The sequence below is a fragment of the Salmo trutta genome, chromosome 2 (assembly GCF_901001165.1).
Source record: "Salmo trutta chromosome 2, fSalTru1.1, whole genome shotgun sequence".
In the NCBI taxonomy this organism is placed as follows: Eukaryota; Metazoa; Chordata; class Actinopteri; order Salmoniformes; family Salmonidae; genus Salmo; species Salmo trutta.
The window spans coordinates 21,573,087-21,598,131 of record NC_042958.1 but is presented as its reverse complement, the minus strand read 5'-3'; the positions used below and the strand labels follow the sequence as shown (position 1 = coordinate 21,598,131).

Here is a 25,045-nt window from a genome sequence, read left to right as displayed (position 1 = left end):
ATGGCCTCGGAATGGAACGATATTACACAGATTACTCCAGAGATGGTAGTAAGTGACACAGTCTACCCACACACAATATGTTAGTTGGAGCGTAAGGTCTAGATAAAATGGTGGCATTGGATTGGTGCGATATGCAGCTAATTCCAGTGGTTATGAGCATTTAGTGACAGAATCCCCTACAGAGCAGAAAGAAAAGAGTATATATGGATTTAAAACAGTGTGCGTCCCAGAGACCAGTTAGTGTATTAGATCTACAGGAAGAGACAGAACAAGTTCAAAACCAGGGGGTTTAATTTGTCAGAAGCAAACTTCAAATTGTTCATTTATTTTGTTCAGATAATTGAATTAGGCCCATTTTGAGCTTTAGTATCCCCATTTGTTTTGGTCCCTTTCCTTTCCCACCCTGGGACAGAATATAACTGATATCAGAAACCTAGTGAAGTGAGACCGGAGAAGAAAGATGAGCAAGCTGTAGACAGAGACAGAAGAGGTGAATACAGAGCTACAGAAGAGTTTATTGAGCATGCTACACAGGTAAAGCAAAGTACACACAAGAGAAGATAAAAAGTGGAGAAAGAAAAAATCTCAAACAACTAAGTCAGACCAAATCTCCCGACTTTGTTAGAAAATTATTTTAATTGTGCCTCTTCCAAACTATATCTGAATATTACATTTCTAGAGCTGTAAAAATGTAACTGATAGAAAATATACATGACTTCTCTTGAAAAACAGAATCTCATTTTCTAGAAAGCTGAGGTTGTGGGATTCTTCAAACAATTGTGGGTATTACATCTATATCAGCTTAAAATAACCATAGAAGGAATGAAGGTTGTTGATTCTGAATCAGGTCCTGTATCTTATTTGTTCAGATATACAAAATATATCAGCGGTTCACTAAAATATTGTTCCTTTCCTTGGCGATGCAATGTAAATTAAAACTAAAAAAAAGGCACATACACTTTGGTCCAAACCTTCATCAGTAAACTGCAACACGTTGACGTCACTACAGATACTCTTCTATTAGCCTCTTCCAACGCATGCAACAGCAGATTTTTTTGTAACACTTTATTTGAACTGTACTTCATAATATTGCCATGACATTTGTTTCGTCATCTGTCGGACAATGACAGTTATGAAGTACAGTTCAAATGAATAAAGTACTACCAACTTTAATTCCAATAACTAGACCAGGCAGTACATGCTTAGGAAACCACTCAACTTCTACCCATGTACATAAAAAAAAAAAAAAAAAAGGTAAGGAAAACTAACACCTAAAGAAAAGCAACATTGACTATTTTAGTAAATGGATGACTTGTGGAAACAAAAACAGTTACAATGATCATACAGATGGAAACTTGGATTAAATCTGCATTGTTGGTTGTCTGTTCGCAAGAAACCTCAAGCACGGTGGTCCAAGTTAGCGCAAAAAAAACGATTGTAAAAAGACTGATTCAACTTCAATCTCATATGGTTACCCACTCCACAACAACTATAGTGACTAACAAAATAAAACCCGGCACAAATTCAACACCTGCAACTGAAAAGGAGAAGCTTTTTGGGTGGCAGAAGTTCAAACTGCACAGTCACATGGGAGAACAGAAATCATGTTTTAAACAAATCTTACACATCAAAATTAATGTGCCTCAAAATCTGACTGCAGGGATTCGTGTAAATATTTAAAATGTAAAAAGAGTTGATATTGTCAGGTAAGGCACATATCTTATGTAACTAATCATAATAAAGAGACGCCAAAGTCCATTCATCCACCCTTCATAATAAGAAGATGGAAAAAGAAAATGGTTTGCCTATCATACAAATGGAATATGGGACTTACACAGGGGTCAGGGGAAGGGGGTAAAATGTCCTCAAAACATACAAGTACAACAACTTATTTTTTTTAATACACATTTTAGTTTCTGGTTCTCTCTGAAGGAATGACTGATAACACGTAGAAAGAAAAAATAGAAAGAACTACAATGAGGTCAAAATGTGGTCCCCCAGTCCATAAAGAGTGTACAGGATAAATGAACAGCAGCCAAAAGCCATTTGGAAACAGAAAGCGATGGATGTTGTGGAGGATCATTATGCTGGTTTAGATGGAGGATTTGGAGAAGGACACTCTCAGGTGGTGGTTGTCACCCATGTTGTAGTTGTGGAGGTCAATCAGACCCTGGATGGCCTCTTCCACCGTCGACATCTGGAGCAGCGCCATTTTGTGATCCCTGGGAAGAAGACAAGATGGTTTATTTGTCCCACTGTTACATCAGAATTTATATTCTTCTCTGCTCTCAAAAAGCCCACAGAACACACAAACATGCACATATTTGGGTTACACAGGGTCAGTCAGTGTAACACCCTGGAGCTAGCCACAGAGCTAAAGAAATTAATTCACAAACAAATCAAGAACAACTGTAGCGCAGTTACGTTATTATAGCGGTAAAGAGAAAAAAATACTTACTGGAAAAACTTGAATGCGTTCACAGTGCCCCCGGCGTTGGAGAACAGTAGTCTCAGGTCTTCTTCAGTTACATCCGTTCTGTCGAAACACATGAACTTAGCATTCCAACAAAAGACAGCCAACCCAGACCATAGGGTTCACTTTACTTTCTTTCCAGGTATAGACGTTGCCCTTAGTTAGCACAGATCTGGGATCAGATTACCCTCACCAAATACCGTTGAGTGAGAAACTGCAAAACTGACCTTGGATCAGGGGCTACACTAACAGACACAGATGCAGGAGCTGCTTACCATGTCCAAATCCTAACAATAACCAGTATGAGCCAATATAGACAACCGAGTATCTAGTCTAGGGGCCATGACATAGACTTACGGGATGTTGGAGAGGTGGAGGGTGGTGGAGGGAGGGAAGATGTTCTGAAAGTTCTTGGAGCCGGGCTTCTTGAAGCGGTGCAGGGGGGAGTTGGTGAAATCCTTGGTAAGGCCCTGGTCATCCAGTCCATCCCTGGGCAGCTGCACTGAGGTATGCTTGGACAGAGCCACCCTGATGACCTTCCCATACATCTTCTGACCATTCAGGTGACTCATCGCTGGAAGCAGATTGGATTTGTATTAAGTGTGCATGGTTTGTTTTATCCAGCTGTAATGTGTCCGAAAACAAATGCCCCTGTGAGGACGTTTATCCTATCCAATTTTAGTTAATTTAACATTTATTTATCCAGGTTACATCAAGAAAATAAAACAAATATCCTTATTTGCCACTTGAGAACATGGGAAACGGAATAATATTTAAAATCCTTTTAAATCAGCCAGTTAACATGAGAGTTGACAGTTGGGGAAATGGAGGAGAATCTTACCTAGCTGGGCTTGACTGGCATCGGCCATCTGTATCAGAGCACTGTCCTTCTTATTGTAAAGAATCTTCACCCTCTGGGTGTCCCCATAGACCCCTGTGTTAAAGCCATGAGCAGACGAGAGGAGGGCGAGGAGGAAGAGGAGACAGTGAGGAAAACAGTTAGCGCTGGAGATAGAGGGAAGGTTTAGGCAAGACAGAGAGAGAAAGAGGCTAGATAGAGACAGTAGGCTTGAGATCATTCATCAGAATTAAATGGAGGCGTGTGTCTGTAAAGGTCAGACAGAGAAACCCTCAAATAGAGAAGTTAACAAGCTCTGTGAGATGTTTAGCCAATCAAACTACAGTACATGCCAAATCAATTTACCATGCATTTGAACAAATTTATGGATGGATCAATTTCAATAGCCGAAACGAGAGATTGAGAGATAACCAAACCAATGTAACAGAATAACCTATTCCTAAAGACTACAAGCCAAACCAGTTACAGTGTAAGGAAATAAAATAAAACATGTCTCTTAACAGGAATAAGCAACAAAAGAAGAGAGCGGTAGAGAGCTAACAATAACATACCGAAGAGAGTAAACAGACTTTGGGGCGTAACCATCTTTAGAAGGAGAGAAGAACAAGCAGCGGAAGACAGGTAGAGAGGTAGAAGAGTCGGAGCGGAGGTAGAGAGCGTAGCGGAGATGGACAGATCATCCATAACGGAGGAGGGTGGTTTCCCGTAGAATGGTGAAGGTGGTCATGGAGTATGGTTCAGTTAATTTGGGGATAAGGTTGGTCCAAGGGAACAGGTTGGTTTTGTTCAAGCACCAATCATGAACAGTGGGGTTACAGTGATGGATGAAGCAAGGGGAATAGATGGGGGGGAGAGAGAGAGGTGGGAGGGAGGGAGGAGCAAATGCAAATATTAAAACAAAGTGAGGGAGGGGGACAAAAATAAATACAGGTCAGTACACTGGAAATGCAGGAGTTTGGTCAGAAAATGGCCGGTTCATGTACTTAGTCAGAACTAAACGAGCAAATAAATTGTGCCAAATGTAAATCACCCCCTGGACAAACATGGGTAAGGTACATTCAATGTCAAATCATAATCACACCATAATCATAGGAGTAATAGCCTCGCAATGAAGAAACAAAGGACATGCAGTAGGCTAAAGCTTGAAGTTCAGGGTCCAGTTTTTCAAAGGGTATCTATCCGGATAGGATTAAATAGAACGGGAGTTCCCATTCAAGTCAATAATTAGTCCGTTCTATTTCTATGCATTTAATCGTATCCGATAGGCAAAATCCAGATGGATAACTTTTTAAAAACTGGGCCAAGGAGATTTCAGCTAAAATGTGTTAGAGTATGAAGTGAATCAAATTTGTCCAAAGACCATGCACACAAATCTTGAGACAACAGACATGAAACCACCTGAGTTATGGCATTCAACAATCATGTTTGGCCCCACAGACCAGTACCAGTCAAAAGTCTGGACATAGCAACTCAAGGGTTTTCACTTTAGTTTTACTATTTTCTCCATTGTAGAATAATAGCAACCAAAAAAAAAGTGAGTGATGAGTGCTGCATCAGATGACCTGGCCTCCACAATCACCCAACCTCAACCCAATTGGATTGTTTGAGATGAGTTGGACCACAGAGTGAAGGAAAAGCAACCAACAAGTGCTCAGCATATGTGGGAACTCCTTCAAGACTTCTGGAAAAGCATTCCTCATTAAGCTGGTTGAGAGAATGCCACGAGTGTGCAAAGCTGTCAAGGCAAAGGGTGGTTTGTTTAACACTTTTTTAGTTACTACATGATTCCATACGTGTCATTTCATAGTTTTGATGTCTTCACTATTATTCTACAATGTAGAAAATAAAGAAAAATCCTTGAATGAGTAGGCGTCCAAACTTTTGACTGGTTCTGTACATGTTGAGAGTGTGGGAAGTAATAACAGAGTCATAGTATCTGAAATATAAGGTCCTCTCCATAGAGATCTCACACGAGACAGGCAGACAGAGAGATCAAGTTAGGAGAGGAGAGCAGAGAGGAAAGAGATGGTTACGTTTCAGTTCAGTATGGCAAAATGAGAAAGAAGGAGAGAGAGAATAGCAGTGAGAGTGATTCAGACAATACAAAGTCATCATATGATCTTTCATATGAGCCAGAGAGGAAAGCTTAGAGAAAACTAGAGTCCCCTTTTCCCCCCTATCTTTGAAGGGAGCGAGAGGGGCTCAGTCTGCACTGGCAGACTTGGAAATCATGAAGAGGCAGAGAGAGCGAGAGAGAGAAAGAGCGAGGGAAAGAGGACAATAGAAACAAGAGCATGTGTGTTAGGCGTGTGAGAGGGGTTAGGTCCATGTCTGGATGGGAAGGTAGGTAGAACAGTACTGACCTCTTCATTGAGGTTGGAGGCCAGGAGTACGCCGCTGGAGCCTGAGTGACCAGACAGAGCCACCCTCCCTGCAGCAGCAGCCGCCGCCGCCGCAGCATTTAGCGGGCTCAGGGCACCTGGAGAGAGGTCAGAGGTTAGAGCAGGGGTCCCCGCTGTCCTTAAGAGTACCAGAGAAAGTAGTGCACCGTGTTCTGTCAATATAACGTTTCATAAACAACTCAAACGGGGGCCCTGTAAAAATCAGATTTTTTCAAGAAATGTTTCATATCTTCCCAAATGATGTTCAGTTTTATGTCTTGGTCTTAGATTTGTTTTTCACTCTCAAAATTAAAATTGTTCCTAGAGAAACAACGAAATGTAATGTTCTGCGTCCATGTCAACGGTTAAATCAAATCAGTACACGTTTTCTTAGGGTCTGGAAGAAAACAGTACCAGTCAAAAGTTTAGACACACCTACTCATTCAAGGGTTTTTCTTTATTTTGACTATTTTCTACATTGTATAATAATAGTGAATACATCAGAAACTATGAAATAACACATATGGAATCATGTAGTCTTCAAAGTAGCCACCATTTGCCTTGATGACAGCTTTGCACACTCTTGGCATTCTCTCAACCAGCTTTCCAACAGCCTTCAAGGAGTTCCCACATATGCTGAGTAGGTGTCCAAACTTGACTGGTACTGTATTTATTGTGCAATTTCCCTTTAATAGCGCATCTAGTCCTTTAACTTCTTGCCGTTCCCCTAGGATAGGGGGCGCCACAGCGCATTTTGGAAAAAAATCGTTCCCATTTTCAACGGCCTACTAATCAAAGTCAGAAGCTAAGACATGCATATACTTATTTTATATGGATAGAAAACACCCAAAATTTTCTAAAACTGTTTGAATGGTGTCTGTGAGTATAACAGAACTCGTATGGCAGTCAAAACCCCGAGACCGATTGAACCAGGAAGTGGAAATCTGAATTGTGGACTCGACTTCACAGCCTTACCTATAAATCACAACGTAAAAAAATGAAAATTGAGCACTTTCCAGTGCTTCCACTAGATGTCCCCAGTCTTTACAAAGTGTTTTGAGGGTTCTACGGTAGAAACTCAGTGAAAGAGACGATGTGGCAATTGGTCACAGTCGGAGGGCCATGAGCATTGTGACGTTGGCGGCCGTGTCTGCCCCCACCTTTGGAAGTTTTTTGAAACACAATGAAATCGTCCCACTTGAATCTGATTGGCTTTCTTGTTGAAACAGGCCCTGACGATTTCTTGATACAACGTTTGACATGTTTGAACGACCCTAACTTACCGTAAACAGTCATTTTGCGTTAGACAGCTGCCGCCCACGGATCGACATTTGATTACAGCCTTAGGACGCGCTAACAAGAGGAAGCTAATGGAACATAAAGCATGGACTTTTTCGACCGAAAATACATTTGTCATGGACCTGGGACATCGGGAAGTGATTTCTGATGAAGACAACTAAAGGTGAGGGATTATTGGCGATATTATACAATATCAGATGTTACGTGCTCAAATGTTCAAAGATGGCGCCGAGCTAGGTTTTCGAGCTCAATTTCTGGGTATCGCATCCCATTTGATCTCAAAGTGTGATTACCCTGTAAAGTTAATTTAAAATCTGTTTTGACTGGTGTTTTCAAGAGATATTCATCTATAAATCTTAGATTGACAATATATATTAAAAAAATCGTTTTCGAATAGTAATTTATAAAATTGTAGCACTGTTTCCCGGGACGCATTATATGGGAAAATAGTTAGTCAACCTCAGGTGCCGATGTAAAATGCTGTTTTTATATAGAAATATGACCTTTATTGAACAAAAGATTGCATGCTGTGTGTAACATGATGTCCTAGGTGTGTCATCTGATGAAGTTTGTAAAAGGTTAGTGCTGCATTTAGCTGTTTTTTGGCTATATGTGATGCGTGTGCTTGGTTGGAAAATTCATATGATGCGATTTTTACAAAGTACTCCTCTAACATAATCTAATATTGTGCTTTTCCTGTAAAACCTTTTTGAAATCGGACAACGAGGGTCGATTCAAGAGAGGTGTATCTATAAAACGATATGAGACAGCCCTATATTTGAAAAAAAAAAATTATTGAATTTCGTTATGCTAATGTCGCTAGGAGTTTTCGCTGGAAAATGATCCCGCTAACGGGATGAGACATTCAAGAGGTTAAATTACGTATCTAGCGAGTGAGGAATGTGCCGACGTGCACGCATAGCGATGTTTCTGCATTGCCGCTGCCCATTTCATGGCAAAGTTTGCAAATAACAAATTATAGATACAAATGATATACATACTCATGATATACTGCTGTCAGGTAAGCCTACTTTGCAGTTAACGGTTAATTGAGGAGGTTTTGAGGAAAACATTTGTGTCAACCTACAAGACAGTTATCACATCAACTGGCTTCACGCACCACACAGACAGACGGGCAATATTACAGATAGCTTAAGCTTTTTAAGTCAAGTGGCTAACACTAACTATGGTGGGATAATGTCAATGTTGCGTTGATTAGATAGTAGCTGGGAGCTTGAGGTGTCTGATTTGTTTATGACAGTTTGCGGTGGGAACATGTGAATTGCATGGCAAGCTACTCATAGGTGGGTTGCGAGCTACTGTTAGTTTGCGGTCGACCTGTTGGAGATAACTGGGTTAGAGGGATCAGGAACTGGGTTAGAGGGATCATGACTTAGACCCAACAAGAGCCTGAGGGTGCATTTGGATCACCCAGGGCCCAGTGTGGGTGGAGATTTCACTTTAGGGCCAATAGAATGGTCTAAGATGTGCAAACCCCACCCACCCAGAGCCCCGGTTGAGGTAAAACAAATGTACTTTCCCTGGCAGACAGGCACAGCCAGTCCAGCAAGAGTGATTCCACCTGACACTGGACATTAGGCTTGGGCGATATTGCGTGTATTTTGGAAATACAGGCGTCCCAGATGTGTAGCTCAGTTGGTAGAGCATGACGCTTGCAATGCCAGGGTTGTGGGTTCATTTCCCACGGGGGATCAGTTCGAAAATGTATGAACTCACTACGTAAGTCACTGAATAAGAGCGTCTGCTAAATTACTAAAATGTAAATGTATGATTTACAATGCTAGCTATGCCACTGCTTATAATGCCACTGTGGGCTCCTGGTCTAAGGCACTGGATCTCAGTGCAAGAGGCGTCACTACAGTCCCTGGTTCGAATCCAGGCTGAATCACATCCGGCCGTGATTGGGAGTCCCATAGGGCGGCGCACAATTGGCCCAGTGTCGCCCTGGTTTGGGGTGGGCTGTCATTGTAAATAAGAAATTGTTCTTGACTGACTCGCCTAGTTAAATAAAGATTAAATAGAATAAAAATAAGTATAACTTTAAGAAATAGAAAATGTGTCAAATAAATTACATCCAGCCCAGGTCTCAAGCTATGCATTTGGTTTGCTATAGATATCAAGATCAAGCTTCTTCGTTACAGCATAGACATTCAATCCCCTCCCGGATCAAGATCCCTGTTGCCTAAATTGTTTAGTGTTAAAAATTAAATATATCTAAATAGCACCGTGTGTACAATTCGGGTAATACCGTATACAGAAAATCTGGATACCACCCAACCCTACTGGACATAGGAGATGGATGAAATTGACAGACATGAGCAGAGATAGACAAATAGACCCCACAGCACCAGAGATAGAGAAAGCAGAGCTAGTCCCTAAACCAGTGTTGAGCTTCCAACACCTCCCAATCCCAAGAGCCCCAAAGAAGACATTAAGAGGAAAGAGAAAGGAAAAGAGAGGGATCTACCTGGGATCTTACCAAGCAGAGAGTTGGAGTCCTTGCCTTGAAAGGCAGCAGCCATGTTGGGGTCCATGGCAGGCTGTCCATCCCCAGCGGGGAGCTCTGGCCGGGTGTAGTCACGGCTCTTGTCGTTGTTGTACTTGACGTTCAGGTTGACCAGCTTGGAGTAATCGATGCGGAGCGTACAGCACGAGTTGTAGATGTTCTGACCATCCAGGGCCTGAGTAAGAATGGAAACAAGTTTCAGGTTTATTTGCATGTGGAAACCTTAACAGTGCTCTCACAATAGAAACAGCGAGAAGTGTACAAATACACCAACGAGTAATGAAATTGTACAACTCAGTTAATTTCACAGTTCCGTGTGGCCCAATTGGTAGAGCATGCCGCTTGCAATGCCAGGGTTGTGGGTTTGATTCCCACAGGGGACCAGTACGAAAATGTACACACTCACTACAGTAAGTCGTTCTGGATAAGAGCACCTGCCGAATTACGAAAACGTAATTATGAACTCTTGATTGCTATGAGAGGTCTTCACTGGGTATCACAGTCTCTCTTACTCTGTGGTTCTTAGAAAAACGCTCTATCATACCTATGTATTTATTATCATCACTAGGACTACTCACAATTTTGGCTTGCTGTGCGGTAGATGGGTCATTGAACTGCAGCAGGGCCTGGAACTGATTGTTCTTGGTGAATGTGATTATCTTCATGACCGTGCCGAACTTTGAGAAGATCTAACAGACAGAAAATACAGGAAATGTGTTTAAAATACAACGTCAACAACATAGCTGATGTTTGACTATCAGAGAAAATATTAAAAACCACAACAACAACAACAAAAACTATAATAATAAATATAGATTTTTTAAAAACACACCCTAATTTCCACACCGAGATAAGGTCAGATGAGGTAGTGGTCAACTATGTACAAAAAAAAAATGGAGCATACCCACAAGAAAATGTACACTGCTCAAAAAAAATAAAGGGAACACTTAAACAACACAATGTAACTCCAAGTCAATCACACTTCTGTGAAATCAAACTGTCCACTTAGGAAGCAACACTGATTGACAATAAATTTCACATGCTGTTGTGCAAATGGAATAGACAACAGGTGGAAATTATAGCCAATTAGCAAGACACCCCCAATAAAGGAGTGGTTCTGCAGGTGGTGACCACAGACCACTTCTCAGTTCCTATGCTTCCTGGCTGATGTTTTGGTCACTTTTGAATGCTGGCGGTGCTTTCACTCTAGTGCTAGCATGAGACGGAGTCTACAACCCACACAAGTGGCTCAGGTAGTGCAGCTCATCCAGGATGGCACATCAATGCGAGCTGTGGCAAGAAGGTTTGCTGTGTCTGTCAGCGTAGTGTCCAGAGCATGGAGGCGCTACCAGGAGACAGGCCAGTACATCAGGAGACGTGGAGGAGGCCGTAGGAGGGCAACAACCCAGCAGCAGAACCGCTACCTCCGCCTTTGTGCAAGGAGGAGCACTGCCAGAGCCCTGCAAAATGACCTCCAGCAGGCCACAAATGTGCATGTGTCTGCTCAAACAGTCAGAAACAGACTCCATGAGGGTGGTATGAGGGCCCGACGTCCACAGGTGGGGGTTGTGCTTACAGCCCAACACCCCGTGCAGGACGTTTGGCATTTGCCAGAGAACAGATTGGCAAATTCGCCACTGGCGCCCTGTGCTCTTCACAGATAAAAGCAGGTTCACATTGAGCACACGTGACAGACGTGACAGAGTCTGGAGACGCCGTGGAGAACGTTCTGCTGCCTGCAACATCCTCCAGCATGACCGGTTTGGCGGTGGGTCAGTCATGGTGTGGGGTGGCATTTCTTGGGGGGGCCGCACAGCCCTCCATATGCTCGCCAGAGGTAGCCCGACTGCCATTAGGTACCGAGATGAGATCCTCAGACCCCTTGTGAGACCATATGCTGGTGCGGTTGGCCCTGGGTTCCTCCTAATGCAAGACAATGCTAGACCTCATGTGGCTGGAGTGTGTCAGCAGTTCCTGCAAGAGGAAGGCATTGATGCTATGGACTGGCCCGCCCATTCCCCAGACCTGAATCCAATTGAGCACATCTGGGACATCATGTCTCGCTCCATCCACCAACGCCACGTTGCACCACAGACTGTCCAGGAGTTGGCGGATGCTTAGTCCAGATGTATTTTTGTGTGATTTTGTTGTCAGCACATTCAACTATGTAAAGAAAAAAGTATTTAATAAGATTATTTCATTCATTCAGATCTAGGATGTGTTATTTTAGTGTTCCCTTTATTTTTTTGAGCAGTGTATCGCATTCAGAAATCTGCTCTCCGACACAAAAATGTGAAGTTGTGAGAGTACCTGCTGCAGCACATCCAGAGTGACTGGGTAGAACATGTTGTCGATGATTATTCTGAGCACAGGGCTGGATGCAGCTGTTAGAGCCAGATCTGAACCCGATGTAGGGGTACCGCCTCCTTGGACCGCTGACACCGCCTGCAAGACCGCCTGGGCACGCTGGTTTCCAGCGTCTGTTTTGAGTTCTTTGTGGTTGGAGTACTGGATGAATACGGGGACGTTACGAACATGCGGTGTCACAGTAGAGTAGTAGTTGACCATAGTAATTGCCGCTTCCTCTGTCCCCAGCTCCAAGAAAGCCTGAGGACCAATGGACAAAAAGAGAAATTATAGTTCTGTTACAATATATACCCAATGTCATTCTATGGAGTCTTATGATACAGAAATTATACAGTTATATTCAACTAAACTGAACTTTATCCTTTCTGTATTATAAGACAATATACAGGGACACAAAACAAGGAAACTTAACAATTCACTATGAAAACTTCAACAATGTGACGATGACATTAACTTCAGACAAACACAGCCAATGTTTTCCAATCCTAAATGGCAAGTTTCAGAAGGAATACCAATGGATTAAAACACAGGCAATTAGGAATCACTCAGACAGAGAGGTCACACAAGAAAGGAATTTAAGGGGCAAGAGCCAAACATCTCCCACTGACCACTCACTGAAAAATAGACATTTGGAAGGACCCGGCAAAATGGCTGCAGAATTGTTCTGGGCCCACTCACCTGGTTTTTCCCCTTCAGAGTGAGGATATTGGTGACCTTCCCGAAAGGTAACCCCAGGGCAATGACCTCCGTTTCTGAAGTTTCGTTGGGCAGTTTTCTGATGTGCAACACACGAGAAGGAGGAGCCTCCATCCTGTCTTCCACTCTCAGTTTTTTACTGTCACTCCCGTTGGACGTACCATCTAGATGGACAATAAAAGTCATATTTTATTCTATTTGTCACAATGTAAATTGGTCTCCTGCTCTGCTCTCAATCTGCCCACCAGAACGCACACAAACAACTTAAGGCACACAGAATGATTGTGGTTGTGATTAGAGGTCGACCGATTAATCGGAATGGCCGATTAAATAGGGCCGATTTCAAGTTCTCATAACAATCGGTAATCAGTATTTTTGGCCACCGATTTGCAGATTTATTTATTTTTTTTCACACACACACACACACACACACACACACACACACACACACACACACACACACACACACACACACACACACACACACACCTTTATTTACCTTGGCAAGTCAGACTAAGAACACATTCTTATTTCCAATGACGGCCTAGGAACGGGGGTTAACTGCCTTGTTCAGGGGGGATTCGTTTTTGCAACCTTGCTGTTACTAGTCCAATGCTCTAACCACCTGCCTTACACTGCACTCCACAAGGCGCTTGCATGGCAGGCAGACTACCTGTTACGCGAGGGCAGCAAGAAGCCAAGATAAGTTGCTAGCTAGCATTAAACTCATCTTATAAAAAACGATCAAATATAATCACTAGTTAACTACACATGGTTGATGATATTACTAGTTTATCTAACGTGTCCTGCGTTGCATATAATCGATGCGGTGCCTGTTCATTTCTCATCGAATCACAGCCTACTTCCACAAACGGGTGATGATTTAACAAGCGCATTTGCGGGGGGGAAAAAAACTGTCGTTGCACCAATGTACCTAACCATAAACGTCAATGCCTTTCTTTAAAGTCAATACACAAGTACATATTTTTAAACCTGCATATTTAGTTAATATTGCCTGCTAGCATGAAATTGTGTCACTTCTCTTGTGTTCATTGCACGCAGAGTCAGGGTATATGCAACAGATAGGGCCGCCTGGCTCGTTGCGAACTAATTTAGACTTAGGGATGCCACCCGTTAGATAAAATACGGAACGGTTCCGTATTTCACTGAAAGAAAAAATGTTTTGTTTTCGAGATGATAGTTTCCGGATTCGACCATATTAATGAGCTAAGGCTCGTATTTCTGTGTGTTTGTTATATTATAATTAAGTCTATGATTTGATAGAGCAGTCTGACTGAGCGGTGGTAGGCACCAGCAGGCTCGTAAGCATTCATTCAAACAGCACTTTCGTGCGTTTTGCCAGCAGCTCTTCGCAATGCTTCAAGCATTGCGCTGTTTATGACTTCAAGCCTATCAACTCCCAAGATTAGGCTGGTGTAACCGATGTGAAACAGCTAGCTAGTTAGCGGGGTGCGCTAATAGTGTTTCAAATGTCACTCGCTCTGAGATTTGGAGTAGTTGTTCCCCTTGCTCTGCATGGGTAACGCTGCTTCGAGGGTGGCTGTTGTCGATGTGTACCTGGTTCGAGCCCAGGTAGGAGCGAGGAGAGGGACGGAAGCTATACTGTTACACTGGCAATACTAAAGTGCCTATAAGAACATCCAATAGTCAAAGGTATATGAAATACAAATCGTAGAGAGAGAAATAGTCCTATTATTCCTATTATAACTACAACCTAAAACTTCTTACCTGGGAATATTGAAGACTCATGTTAAAAGGAACCACCAGCTTTCATGTTCCCATGTTCTGAGCAAGGCACTTAAACGTTAGCTTTCTTACATGGCACATATTGCACTTTTCCTTTCTTCTCCAACACTTTGTTTTTGCATTATGTTTCATTATTTATTTGAGGCTAAATTGATTTTATTGATTTATTATATTAAGTTAAAATTAGTATTCATTCTGTATTGTTGTAATTGTCATTATTACAAAGGGGAAAAAAGGAAAAAATAAATAAATAATAATAATATCGGCCGATTAATCTGTATCGGTTTTTTGGGTCCTCCAATAATCAGTATCGCCGCTGAAAAAACATAATCGGTCGACCTCTAGTTGTGATATAGCCTGGAATCGAAGCAGGGTCTGTAGTGATTATTACATCTATTGAAGAAAAGACAGAGGAAAGGGGGGGGTGCCTTGTAAGAATTTGCAGACGAGTAGGTAAACCACTACTACCGTCCAAATTATTGACCAATGTGCAATCATTGGAAAACAAACCGGACAATCTACGAATGAGACTATACTACCAACTGGACATTAAAAACAGAAATATCTTATGTTTCAAAGAGATGTGGCTGAACGACGACACGGATAACACAGAGCTGGCTAGCTTCTCCGTGCATCGGCAGGACAGAGCAGCTACATCTGGTAAGACGAGGGGTGCATGTCTATTTGACAATAACCGTTGGTTTGTGTCTAATATTAAAGAAGTCTTGAGGTATTGCTCGCCTAAGGTAGAATATCACCACCACTTTACCTCATTTCTAGCAGCATGTCACACGGGCAACCAAAGGCGAGGGGGAAAAAAATTATAAAACTCTGGACGACCTTTACGCCACACACACACGTAAGGCCCCCCCCTCGGCCTCCATTTAGCAAATCTGACCATAATTATATCCGCCTGACTCGGGCTTACAAGAAAAAACTAAAGCAGGAAGTACCAATGACTCGCTCAATACGGAAGTGATGAGATGACGAGGACGCTACAGGAATGTTTTGCTAGCACAGACTGGAATATGTTCCGGGATTTATCCAATGGCATTGAGGAGTAGACATCAGGCATCGGCTTCATCAAAAAGTGCTTTGACGACGTCGTCCCCACAGTGACGTACGTACATTTCCCAACCAGATGCCAAGGAGACAGGCAACATCCACATCAAGCCAAAGGCTAGAGCTACCGTTTACAAGGAGCGGGACACTTGTTGGATGTGGCAGGGCTTGAAAAATATTACGGACTACAAAGGGGAAAAACAGCCGCGAGCTGCCAAGTGACGCGAGCCTACCGGACGAGCTAAATGCCTTTTATGCTCGCTTGGAGGCAAGTAACACTGAAGCATGAATGAGAGCACCAGCTGTTCCGGACGACTGTGTGATCACGCTCTCCATTAGTCAATGTGAGCAAGCCCTTTAAACTGGTCAACATTTACAAAGCCGCAGGGCCAGGCCGATTACCAAGACGTATACTCAAAGCATGTGCAGACCAACTGGCAAGTGTCTTCACTGACATTTTCAGGCATTACAGACAGAGTTCGTAATACCTACATGTTTCAAACAGACCACCATAAACCCTGGGCCTAAGAAAGCGAAGGTAACCTGCCTTAATGATTACCGCCTGTAGCACTCACGTCGGTAGTCATGGCTCACATCAACACCATCATAATGGAAACCCTAGACGCACTCCAATTCGCCCCAACATATCTACAGATAACTACATTTCAATCGCACTCCACACTGCCCTTTCCCACCGGGACAAAAGGAACACCTATGTGAGAATGCTGTTCATTGACTCAGCGTTTCTGCATCAACACCACAGTGCCCACAAAGCTCATCACTAAGCTAAGAACCCTGGGACTAAACACCTTCCTCTGCAACTGAATTCTGGACTTCCTGGCAGGACACCCCCAGGTGATAAGGGTAGGCAACAACACATCTGCCACGCTGATCCTCAACACTGGGGCCCCTCAGGGGTGCGTGCTTAGTCCTCTCATGTACTCCCTGTTCACCCACGACTGCGTGTCCAAGACTCAAACGCCACCAATAAGTTTGACAACACCTTTTCCCTCTCAGCAGACTTAAGATTGGGCATGGGTCCCCAGATCCTCAAAAGGTTCCACAGCTGCACTGCCGAGAGCATCCTGACCGGTTGCATCACCGCCTAGTATGGCAACTGCTCGGCATCTGACCGTAAGGCGCTACAGAGGGCTGTGCGTACGGCCCAGTACTTCACTGGGGCCACGCTTCCTGACATCCAGGACCTAAATACACTAGGCGGTGTCAGAGGAAGGCCCAAACAATTGGCAAAGACTCCAGTCGCACAAGTCATAGACGGTTTCCTATGCTACCGCACAGCAAGCGGTACCGGAATGCCAAGTCTAGGCACAAAAGGCCCCGTAACTTCTTTGGGATAGGGGGCAGTATTTTCACAGCCGGATAAATTACTACTCCTGCCCAGAAACTAGAATATGCATATAATTAGTAGATTTGGATAGAAAACACTAAAAGTTTCTAAAACTGTTTGAATGGAGTCTGTGAGTATAACAGAACTCATATGGCAGGCCAAAACCTGAGAAGATCCCATGCAGGAAGTGCCCTGTCTGACAATTTGCTGTCCTTCTGTTACATCTCTATCGAAATTAGAGCATCTGTGCTGTTACGTGACACTTAACCTCTATGGGACCGGCGGGACGAATTCGTCCCACCTACGTAACAGCCAGTTGAATCCAGTGGCGTGATTTTTAAAACGTTTGAAATACTATTACTTCAATTTCTCAAACATATGACTATTTTACAGCTATTTAAAGACTCTCGTTAATCTAACCACACTGTCCGATTTCAAAAAGGCTTTACAACGAAAGCAAAACATTAGATTATGTCAGGAGAGTGCCCAGCCAGAAATAATCAGACACCCATTTTTCAAGCTAGCATATAATGTCACAAAAACCCAAACCACAGCTAAATGCAGCACTAACCTTTTATGATCTTCATCAGATGACACACCTAGGACATTATGTTATACAATACATGAATGTCTGTTCAATCAAGTTCATATTTATATCAAAAACAGCTTTTTACATTAGCATGTGACGTTCAGAAAAAGTATACCCCCCGCAAACTTCCGGGGAATTTACTAACAATTTGCTAAATTACTCACGATAAACGTTCACAAAAAGCATAACAATTATTTTAAGAATTATAGATACATTACTCCTCTATGCACTCGATATGTCCGATTTTAAAATAGCTTTTCGGATGAAGCACATTTTGCAATATTCTAAGTACATAGCCCAGCCATCACGGGCTAGCTATTTAGACACCCACCAAGTTTAGCCTTCACCAAAATCACATTTCCTATAAGAAAAATGGTCTTACCTTTCCTGTTCTTCGTCAGAATGCACTCCCAGGACTTCTACTTCAATAACAAATGTAGGTTTGGTCCCAAATAATCCATCGTTATATCCAAACAGCGGCGTTTTGTTCGTGCGTTCTAGACACTATCAGAATGCTAAATCACGGTCGTGCGCATGGCGCAGAACGTGACAAATTTTTCTAAATATTCCATTACCGTACTTCGAAGCATGTCAACCGCTGTTTAAAATCAATTTTTATGCAATTTATCTCGTAGAAAAGCGATAATATTCCGACCGGGAATCTGCAATTAGCTAAACAGCCGAAGGTAAATACTCCACGGGGTCGAATCGCGCACGCGCCTAATTCTATTGTCCTCTGATGCGACACTTGGAAAAGGGGATTCTGTGTTTCAGCCTGAGGCTGCCTCGTCATCGTTCAGGTTTTTCCCGGGTTCTGAGAGCCTATTGGAGCCCTAGGAATTGTCACGTTACAGCTAAGATCCTGACTCTTCAATAAACAGAAGCAAGAACAACACCTTGTCAGACAGGGTACTTCCTGCATGAAACCTTCTCAGGTTTTTGCCTGCCATAGGAGTTCTGTTATACTCACAGACACCATTCAAACAGTTTTAGAAACTTTAGGGTGTTTTCTATCCAAACCTGAACAATAATATGCATATTCTAGCTTCTGAGTTGGTGTAGGAGGCAGTTAAAAATGGGCACATATTTTTTCCGAAATTCTCAATGCTGCCCCCTAGCCCGTAGAGGTTAAGGCATCCATTGGCTCTCTAAAGCCGCCAGAAAGTGGAATGGGGTGTCTGCTGTCTCTGGGCAAAGTATAGGAGCAGAGTTTGTAAGTGGTCAGCTTGGGGACAGTGAGACTGGAGATGCACGGTCACGAGAACTCGCCATGTTTTTCTTTCTCTCTCTTTGAATGAATACGTTGCCCGGTTGGAATATTAATGCTATTTATGAGAAAAATAGCATAAAAATTGATTTTAAACAGCGTTTGACATGCTTCTAAGTACGGTAATGGAATATTTTGATTATTTTTGTCACGAAATGCGCTCGCGCGTTACCTTTCGGATAGTGACCTGAACGCACAAACAAAACTGAGGTATTTGGATATAACTATGGATTATTTGGAACCAAAACATTTGTTGTTGAAGTGGAAGTCCTGGGAGTGCATTCTGACGAAGAAAATCAAAGGTAATCCAATTTTTCTAATAGTAATTCTGAGTTTAGGTGACCCCGAAGTTGGCGGATGTCAAAATAGCTAGCTGTGACGGCCGAGCTATGTACTCAGAATATTGCAAAATGTGCTTTCGCCGAAAAGCTATTTTAAAATCGGACATAGCGATTGCATAAAGGAGTTCTGTATCTATAATTCTTTAAATAATTGTTATGTATTTGTCAACGTTTATCATGAGTAATTTAGTAAATTCACCAGAAGTTTTCTGTGGGTATGCTAGTTCTGAACATCACATGCTAATGTAAATAGCTGTTTTTTATATAAATATGAACTTGATTGAACAAAACATGCATGTATTGTATAACAATGTCCTAGGAGTGTCATCTGATGAAGATCAAAGGTTAGTGCTGCATTTAGCTGTGGTTTGGGTTTATGTGACATACACTGCTCAAAAAAATAAAGGGAACACTTAAACAACACAATGTAACTCCAAGTCAATCGCACTTCTGTGAAACCAGACTGTCCACTTAGGAAGCAACACTGATTGACAATAAATTTCACATGCTGTTGTGCATCAGCTTCCTGGCTGATGTTTTGGTCACTTTTGAATGCTGGCGGTGCTTTCACTCTAGTGGTAGCATGAGACGTCTACAACCCACACAAGTGGCTCAAGTAGTGCAGCTCATCCAGGATGGCACATCAATGCGAGCTGTGGCAAGAAGGTTTGCTGTGTCTGTCAGCGTAGTGTCCAGAGCATGGAGGCGCTACCAGGAGACAGGCCAGTACATCAGGAGACATGGAGGAGGTCGTAGGAGGGCAACAACCCAGCAGCAGGACCGCTACCTCCGCCTTTGTGCAAGGAGGAGCAGGAGGAGCACTGCCAGAGCCCTGCAAAATAACCTCCAGCAGGCCACAAACGTGCATGCGTCTGCTCAAACGGTCAGAAACAGACTCCATGAGAGTGGTATGAGGGCCCGGCGTCCACAGGTGGGGGTTGTGCTTACAGCCCAACACCGTGCAGGACGTTTGGCATTTGCCAGAGAACACCAAGATTGGCAAATTCGCCACTGGCGCCCTGTGCTCTTCACAGATGAAAGCAGGTTCACACTGAGCACGTGACAGTCTGGAGACGCCGTGGAGAACATTCTGCTGCCTGCAACATCCTCCAGCATGACCGGTTTGGCGGTGGGTCAGTCATGGTGTGGGGTGGCATTTCTTGGGGGGGGGGGGCCGCACAGCCCTCCATGTGCTCGCCAGAGGTAGCCTGACTGCCATTAGGCACCGAGATGAGATCCTCAGACCCCTTGTGAGACCATATGCTGGTGCGGTTGGCCCTGGGTTCCTCCGAATGCAAGACAATGCTAGAACTCATGTAGCTGGAGTGTGTCAGCAGTTCCTGCAAGAGGAAGGCATTGATGCTATGGACTGGCCCGCCCGTTCCCCAGACCTGAATCCAATTGAGCACATCTGGGACATCATGTCTCGCTCCATCCACCAACGCCACGTTGCACCACAGACTGTCCAGGAGTGGGCGGATGCTTTAGTCCAGGTCTGGGAGGAGATCCCTCAGGAGACCATCCGCCACCTCATCAGGAGCATGCCCAGGCGTTGTAGGGAGGTCATACAGGCACGTGGAGGCCACACACACTACTGAGCCTAATTTTGACTTGTTTTAAGGACATTACATCAAAGTTGGATCAGCCTGTAGTGTGGTTTTCCGCTTTAATTTTGAGTGGGACTCCAAATCCAGACCCCCATGGGTTAATAAATGGGATTTTCATTGATTATTTTTGTGTGATTTTGTCAGCACATTCAACTATGTAAAGAAAAAAGTATTTAATAAGATTATTTCTTTCATTCAGATCTAGGATGTGTTGTTTAAGTGTTCCCTTTATTTTTTTGAGCAGTGTATATGCTTGCTTGGAAAATGGCTGTGTGATTATTTGTGTCTATGTACTCTCCTAACATAATCTAATGTTTTGCTTTCGCTGTAAAGCCTTTTTGAAATCGGACAATGTGGTTAGATTAACGAGAGTCTTATCTTTAAAATGGTGTAAAATAGTTGATGGTTTGAGAAAATTGAATTGTGGTATTTTAGTTGGTTTTTGTATTTTGCGCCGTGCGATGCCATTGGCTAGGGGTTCCGCTGGCGGAACGGGGTTCCGCTGGCAGAACGTCTGTCCTCAACAGGTTAACAGCGTCTACCCCTTCTGCTGAACAATAAATAAAATGGCCAAACAAACTGCTGCTACTCGCTGTTTATTATCTATGCCTAGTCACTTTACAAATTACCTCGACTAACCTGGCTCGGTACCAGTACCACCTGTATATAGCCTCATTGTTGTTATGTAATTTTCTTGATAGTTTTTGATGTGATTAAAAAAATATTTTTTTATTAACTCCATTTCTTGAACTGTATTGCTGGTTAATGGCTTGTGAAGTAAGCATTTCACGTTAAGGTCTACCTGTTGTACCGCATGTGACAAAATTAGATTTGATGTTGAGGATGTCAAGATACTGATTTGGACCTGTGGAAAAGAAAATGAAGAATAAAGGTAGCTTTCTCAGGCTACTATATTTTCTCTTTAAGGCATTACAGCAATGCTCTGAAGAGATATAGCCCATTGAAATGCACTGCAGGCAGCATCTCTATTCCAATCACATGCAAGCATGTGTATGTGCCCACCTACAGAGGCGCACCAGGTTATTCAGATACTGAAACACCTCCCGTGAGGAAGACATCTACTAATACAGCCATTCAACTGTCAAACATTCATTACTCCTTTCATTTATTTTAATGCCGTTGGACGCCGATCAAATGATGTATGCAAATTCCATTAAGAGAGGGCTTGCAAAGAGAGGGAAAAAATAAATAGGACCACACTAACTTACCACTGATACTGCTCATGTCGGAGCCACTGTTGTAGAGACTGCTTGACAGCAGCTCATCTGATCCTCTCTGAAGAAAGAAAACAAAGAGTGAGAAAGAGTGAAAGTGAAATAAAGGCATGGCTCTCTAAGAAGAGACACCTTCCATTTGCAGTGAGCAGAGCCCCTGAAAGACCACAATGAAATAGCTCTCTCTGTGGACAGTTTGAGGAAACGGAGGGAGGACATAACACCAAGAGTCCCCTTTCATTTGGTTTTTTTCTAGTGTCAGTCGGTTTAATCTCATGGAGTCTCAAGATATCAGACATGTCATTTCATCTGGAGCTCCCCAGCGCTCCCCGAAGGCTCGGAGCTGTCCTCTGTCCGCTGGGCTGCAGTTGCTGGCTGACGTACTCCGAGCACCGCTAAAACTGACAGATGGGACAGCGAGGCCTGGAGCCATTACAGACCCAACTATAGAATAGGCCTGGGTCTTAGTCTTTTTCTCTTTTGTCTGCGAGTGAATTTGAACGAAATGTTCTTTATCGCCAACATGTTTTATAGATGTGATAAATTAGATATGGAGTGCTCCCGTAGGGCCAGAGTCCACAAATACATTCCAGATAATAAAGTTGTCTTTGACTTAAAATGTGACAACTAGACCTAACTCACACCAGGGCTGGGAATGTTTCTCAAGGCAAAGTTTCTTTTGGACATTAAATATTGATGAAAAACACAGAGGCAAAGCCCAATAATACTATCAAAGGGCTGTTTGTTTTCAAGAGTCATTCCTTTAGCAGAAGAGTTAACTTTGTTTTGCACCAGACGGAACTGCGGTTGTTGGACAAACTGGGTTAGAAGGGTACAGGATCTGGATGCATTTATAAAAGAACACCTTTCTCCCTAAACAGAATGGACATAAATTGGTCCTATTTAATTACTGTTGTTCTAATATGATAAAAGCTAGAAATTACAATTTGAAATGTAGCCTCATCTTTCTGATCCAATACAACATGCTCTCTCAACAGTAGTAGGCTACATTAAGGATTCTGTGTGCAGATTCTGACTTGAAAAGCTGTGCCATGTACACAAAGCACTTTAGTTTGTATTAATTGTAGTAAATGGGTGGGTTGCAAATTTGAGTTGTGTGTCCCATGTAAGGCATCTGCCCATAAAGTATAACATAGGGGACTAAAACTGGATGGAGGCAATCCTTGACCAAGGTGTTAATCGGGATGTAGTTAGCCTAATGTAACAACTAATGAGTTTTGCATTGCCATAGTAATGAGATAGAATTTGAGATGTTTCCAAGCATCTATAACCTTTGCCATAGAGAGGGCACTGCACTGAGGCTTACCTTTACGCCAACTGCAACATCTCCAATACTGAAAAAGAGAGGGAACATACTGATTAGCTAAGCATAATCTTCCCACAATACAGAGCATGCTGCTTATCTAGCTAGCTACAGTTCAACTAGCTAGTTTATTAACTCACGGGATAGAGAAGGTAGCTAGCCAGCTAATGTCACATAGTAACAGTAACGTTATTAGCAGATACTTTATGTGCAGCACAGTCACCCGAGAAACTAACGTTAGTAGCGGCATGTTCAAGTAGATTCGAGCTTGCTAGCTAGCATAGGAAGTTAGCTAACGCTAGTCAAATAGCTAACGTTACCCATGGTAAGATTCTCAACTTAGCGGGCTAGTGCCGTGGCTACCTACAAAAAGAAAACCAAACGTTTCTTTCCACAAGCACATAGTTATAACATACACACATGTTGTTTATCTGACCACATATAAAAGGGGAAACATGTATGGCAATTCAAGTTAAACGGTGTTGATGACTTCTACTTTGAGTTGATAGCTAGCTAACGTTAGCTAGATTTCCGATCAACAAAGGATTCAATGAATGATCAACGCACAAGCGAGGACGACACACCCTCGCATATAATACTATCCAGAGCTAGCTAGCTAACGTTGCAATGTATTATTCAGCTATGTATTACCTAACGTAAGTTAGCTAACATTAGCAGGCTACTAAACAGTTTCGGAAACAAAATATACTTTGTTTACGTAGCTACAGTTAGCGTTACCTATTTAGCTCTCTCCCAGTTCACTGACATGGGTCAGCCAGGAGTTAGTTAGTAGCTACTAGTAGCTAACCAAGCTAAGGTAACGCTAGTTAGCTAAAACAAACCCTAGCTAGAATCGGACGTTAGCTACTTTACTTTTAATCAACGATATATTGCCGCGCATGATGCATTCGTTCAAGAAAAACACAAGCATCGTAGAAGGCCGATTATACATACCCGTCCATTGCCAGAAAATCCTTCTAAACGACACAGTTTTCTGCAATGTTCTCTTGCCAACAACAGAAAACAAAATGGAGGGACTGAAGACCGTGGCGGAAATAGTCGAATAAGGCGGAAATAGTCGAACAAAAAACGTGTTTCGTTTCATGCAGCGTCATGCTTTTTTGTGTTCATTAAAGACGAGAGCATTTTAAGAGATAGTGGTACAACTGTTCCGTATTTTATAGTGGCTTTAAGTTGATGCGTTATCATTAAGAAGTCTTCATCATTTGACTTGACCATTGAGATTTGTTTTGTTATTTAATGTTACTCTGGATTGTGACTACATCAAACATGGTCATGGCACATGGACACATTGCATGATCACTGTCCTCTGCTGATGGCAAATGGAGTGTTCAATACAACAGACATAAGCTTGCTTTGGCCTTGTTGGTTATTATTTGAAGGTGTTTTCATATAGGCTATCTGTTGTACCATTTCTAAATAAAAGCACTTTATGTATCTAGCTATTCCCCCCCCCCCCCCCCCCCCCCCATTTGAAGGTGTTATAAGTATTTGGACACATTTGCTTATAGTGTATTACATTCAGTCAAAGTTTAGTATTTGGTCCCAAATTCCTAGCATACAATGACTACATCAAGCTTGTGACTCTACAAACTTTTTGGATGCATTTGCAGTATCTTTTGGTTGTGTTTCAGATTATGTTGAGCCCAATATGAATGGTAAATAATGTAGGCCTATTGTGTCATTTTGGATTCACTTTTATTTTAAATAAGAATAGAATGTGAACGCTACCATGATTACGAATAATCATGAATGAATCATGAATAATAATGAGTGATAAAGTTGCAGATGCACAAAGATCATGATCCCAAAACATGCTAACCTCTCACCATTACAATATAACAAGAAAGGTGGAGGGGGAGGGGGTGATTTTCATGTGTTA

The 25,045-nt window shown here is 42.7% G+C and overlaps 1 protein-coding gene across 2 annotated transcripts; it reads right to left on the bottom strand.

Moving 5' to 3' along the window:
* Nucleotides 1–495: 495 nt before the first annotated feature.
* On the bottom strand, nt 496–24,222 carry LOC115153169 (polypyrimidine tract-binding protein 2). Of its 2 annotated transcripts, none has more exons than XM_029698306.1 (13): nt 24,097–24,222; nt 23,146–23,173; nt 21,813–21,879; nt 12,585–12,766; nt 11,850–12,146; nt 10,118–10,228; nt 9,501–9,714; nt 5,696–5,811; nt 3,884–3,917; nt 3,315–3,407; nt 2,831–3,047; nt 2,459–2,536; nt 496–2,222 (listed from the first exon to the last, which is right to left on the bottom strand). In XM_029698306.1, the coding sequence occupies exons 1-13, from the start codon at nt 24,102–24,104 to the stop codon at nt 2,093–2,095; spliced, it is 1,575 nt and encodes a 524-aa protein (XP_029554166.1). In that variant the 5' UTR covers nt 24,105–24,222; the 3' UTR covers nt 496–2,092. The 2 variants fall into 2 exon arrangements, with proteins under 2 accessions (XP_029554166.1, XP_029554174.1); XM_029698314.1 differs by having other exon boundaries at nt 9,513–9,714.
* Nucleotides 24,223–25,045: the final 823 nt, after the last annotated feature.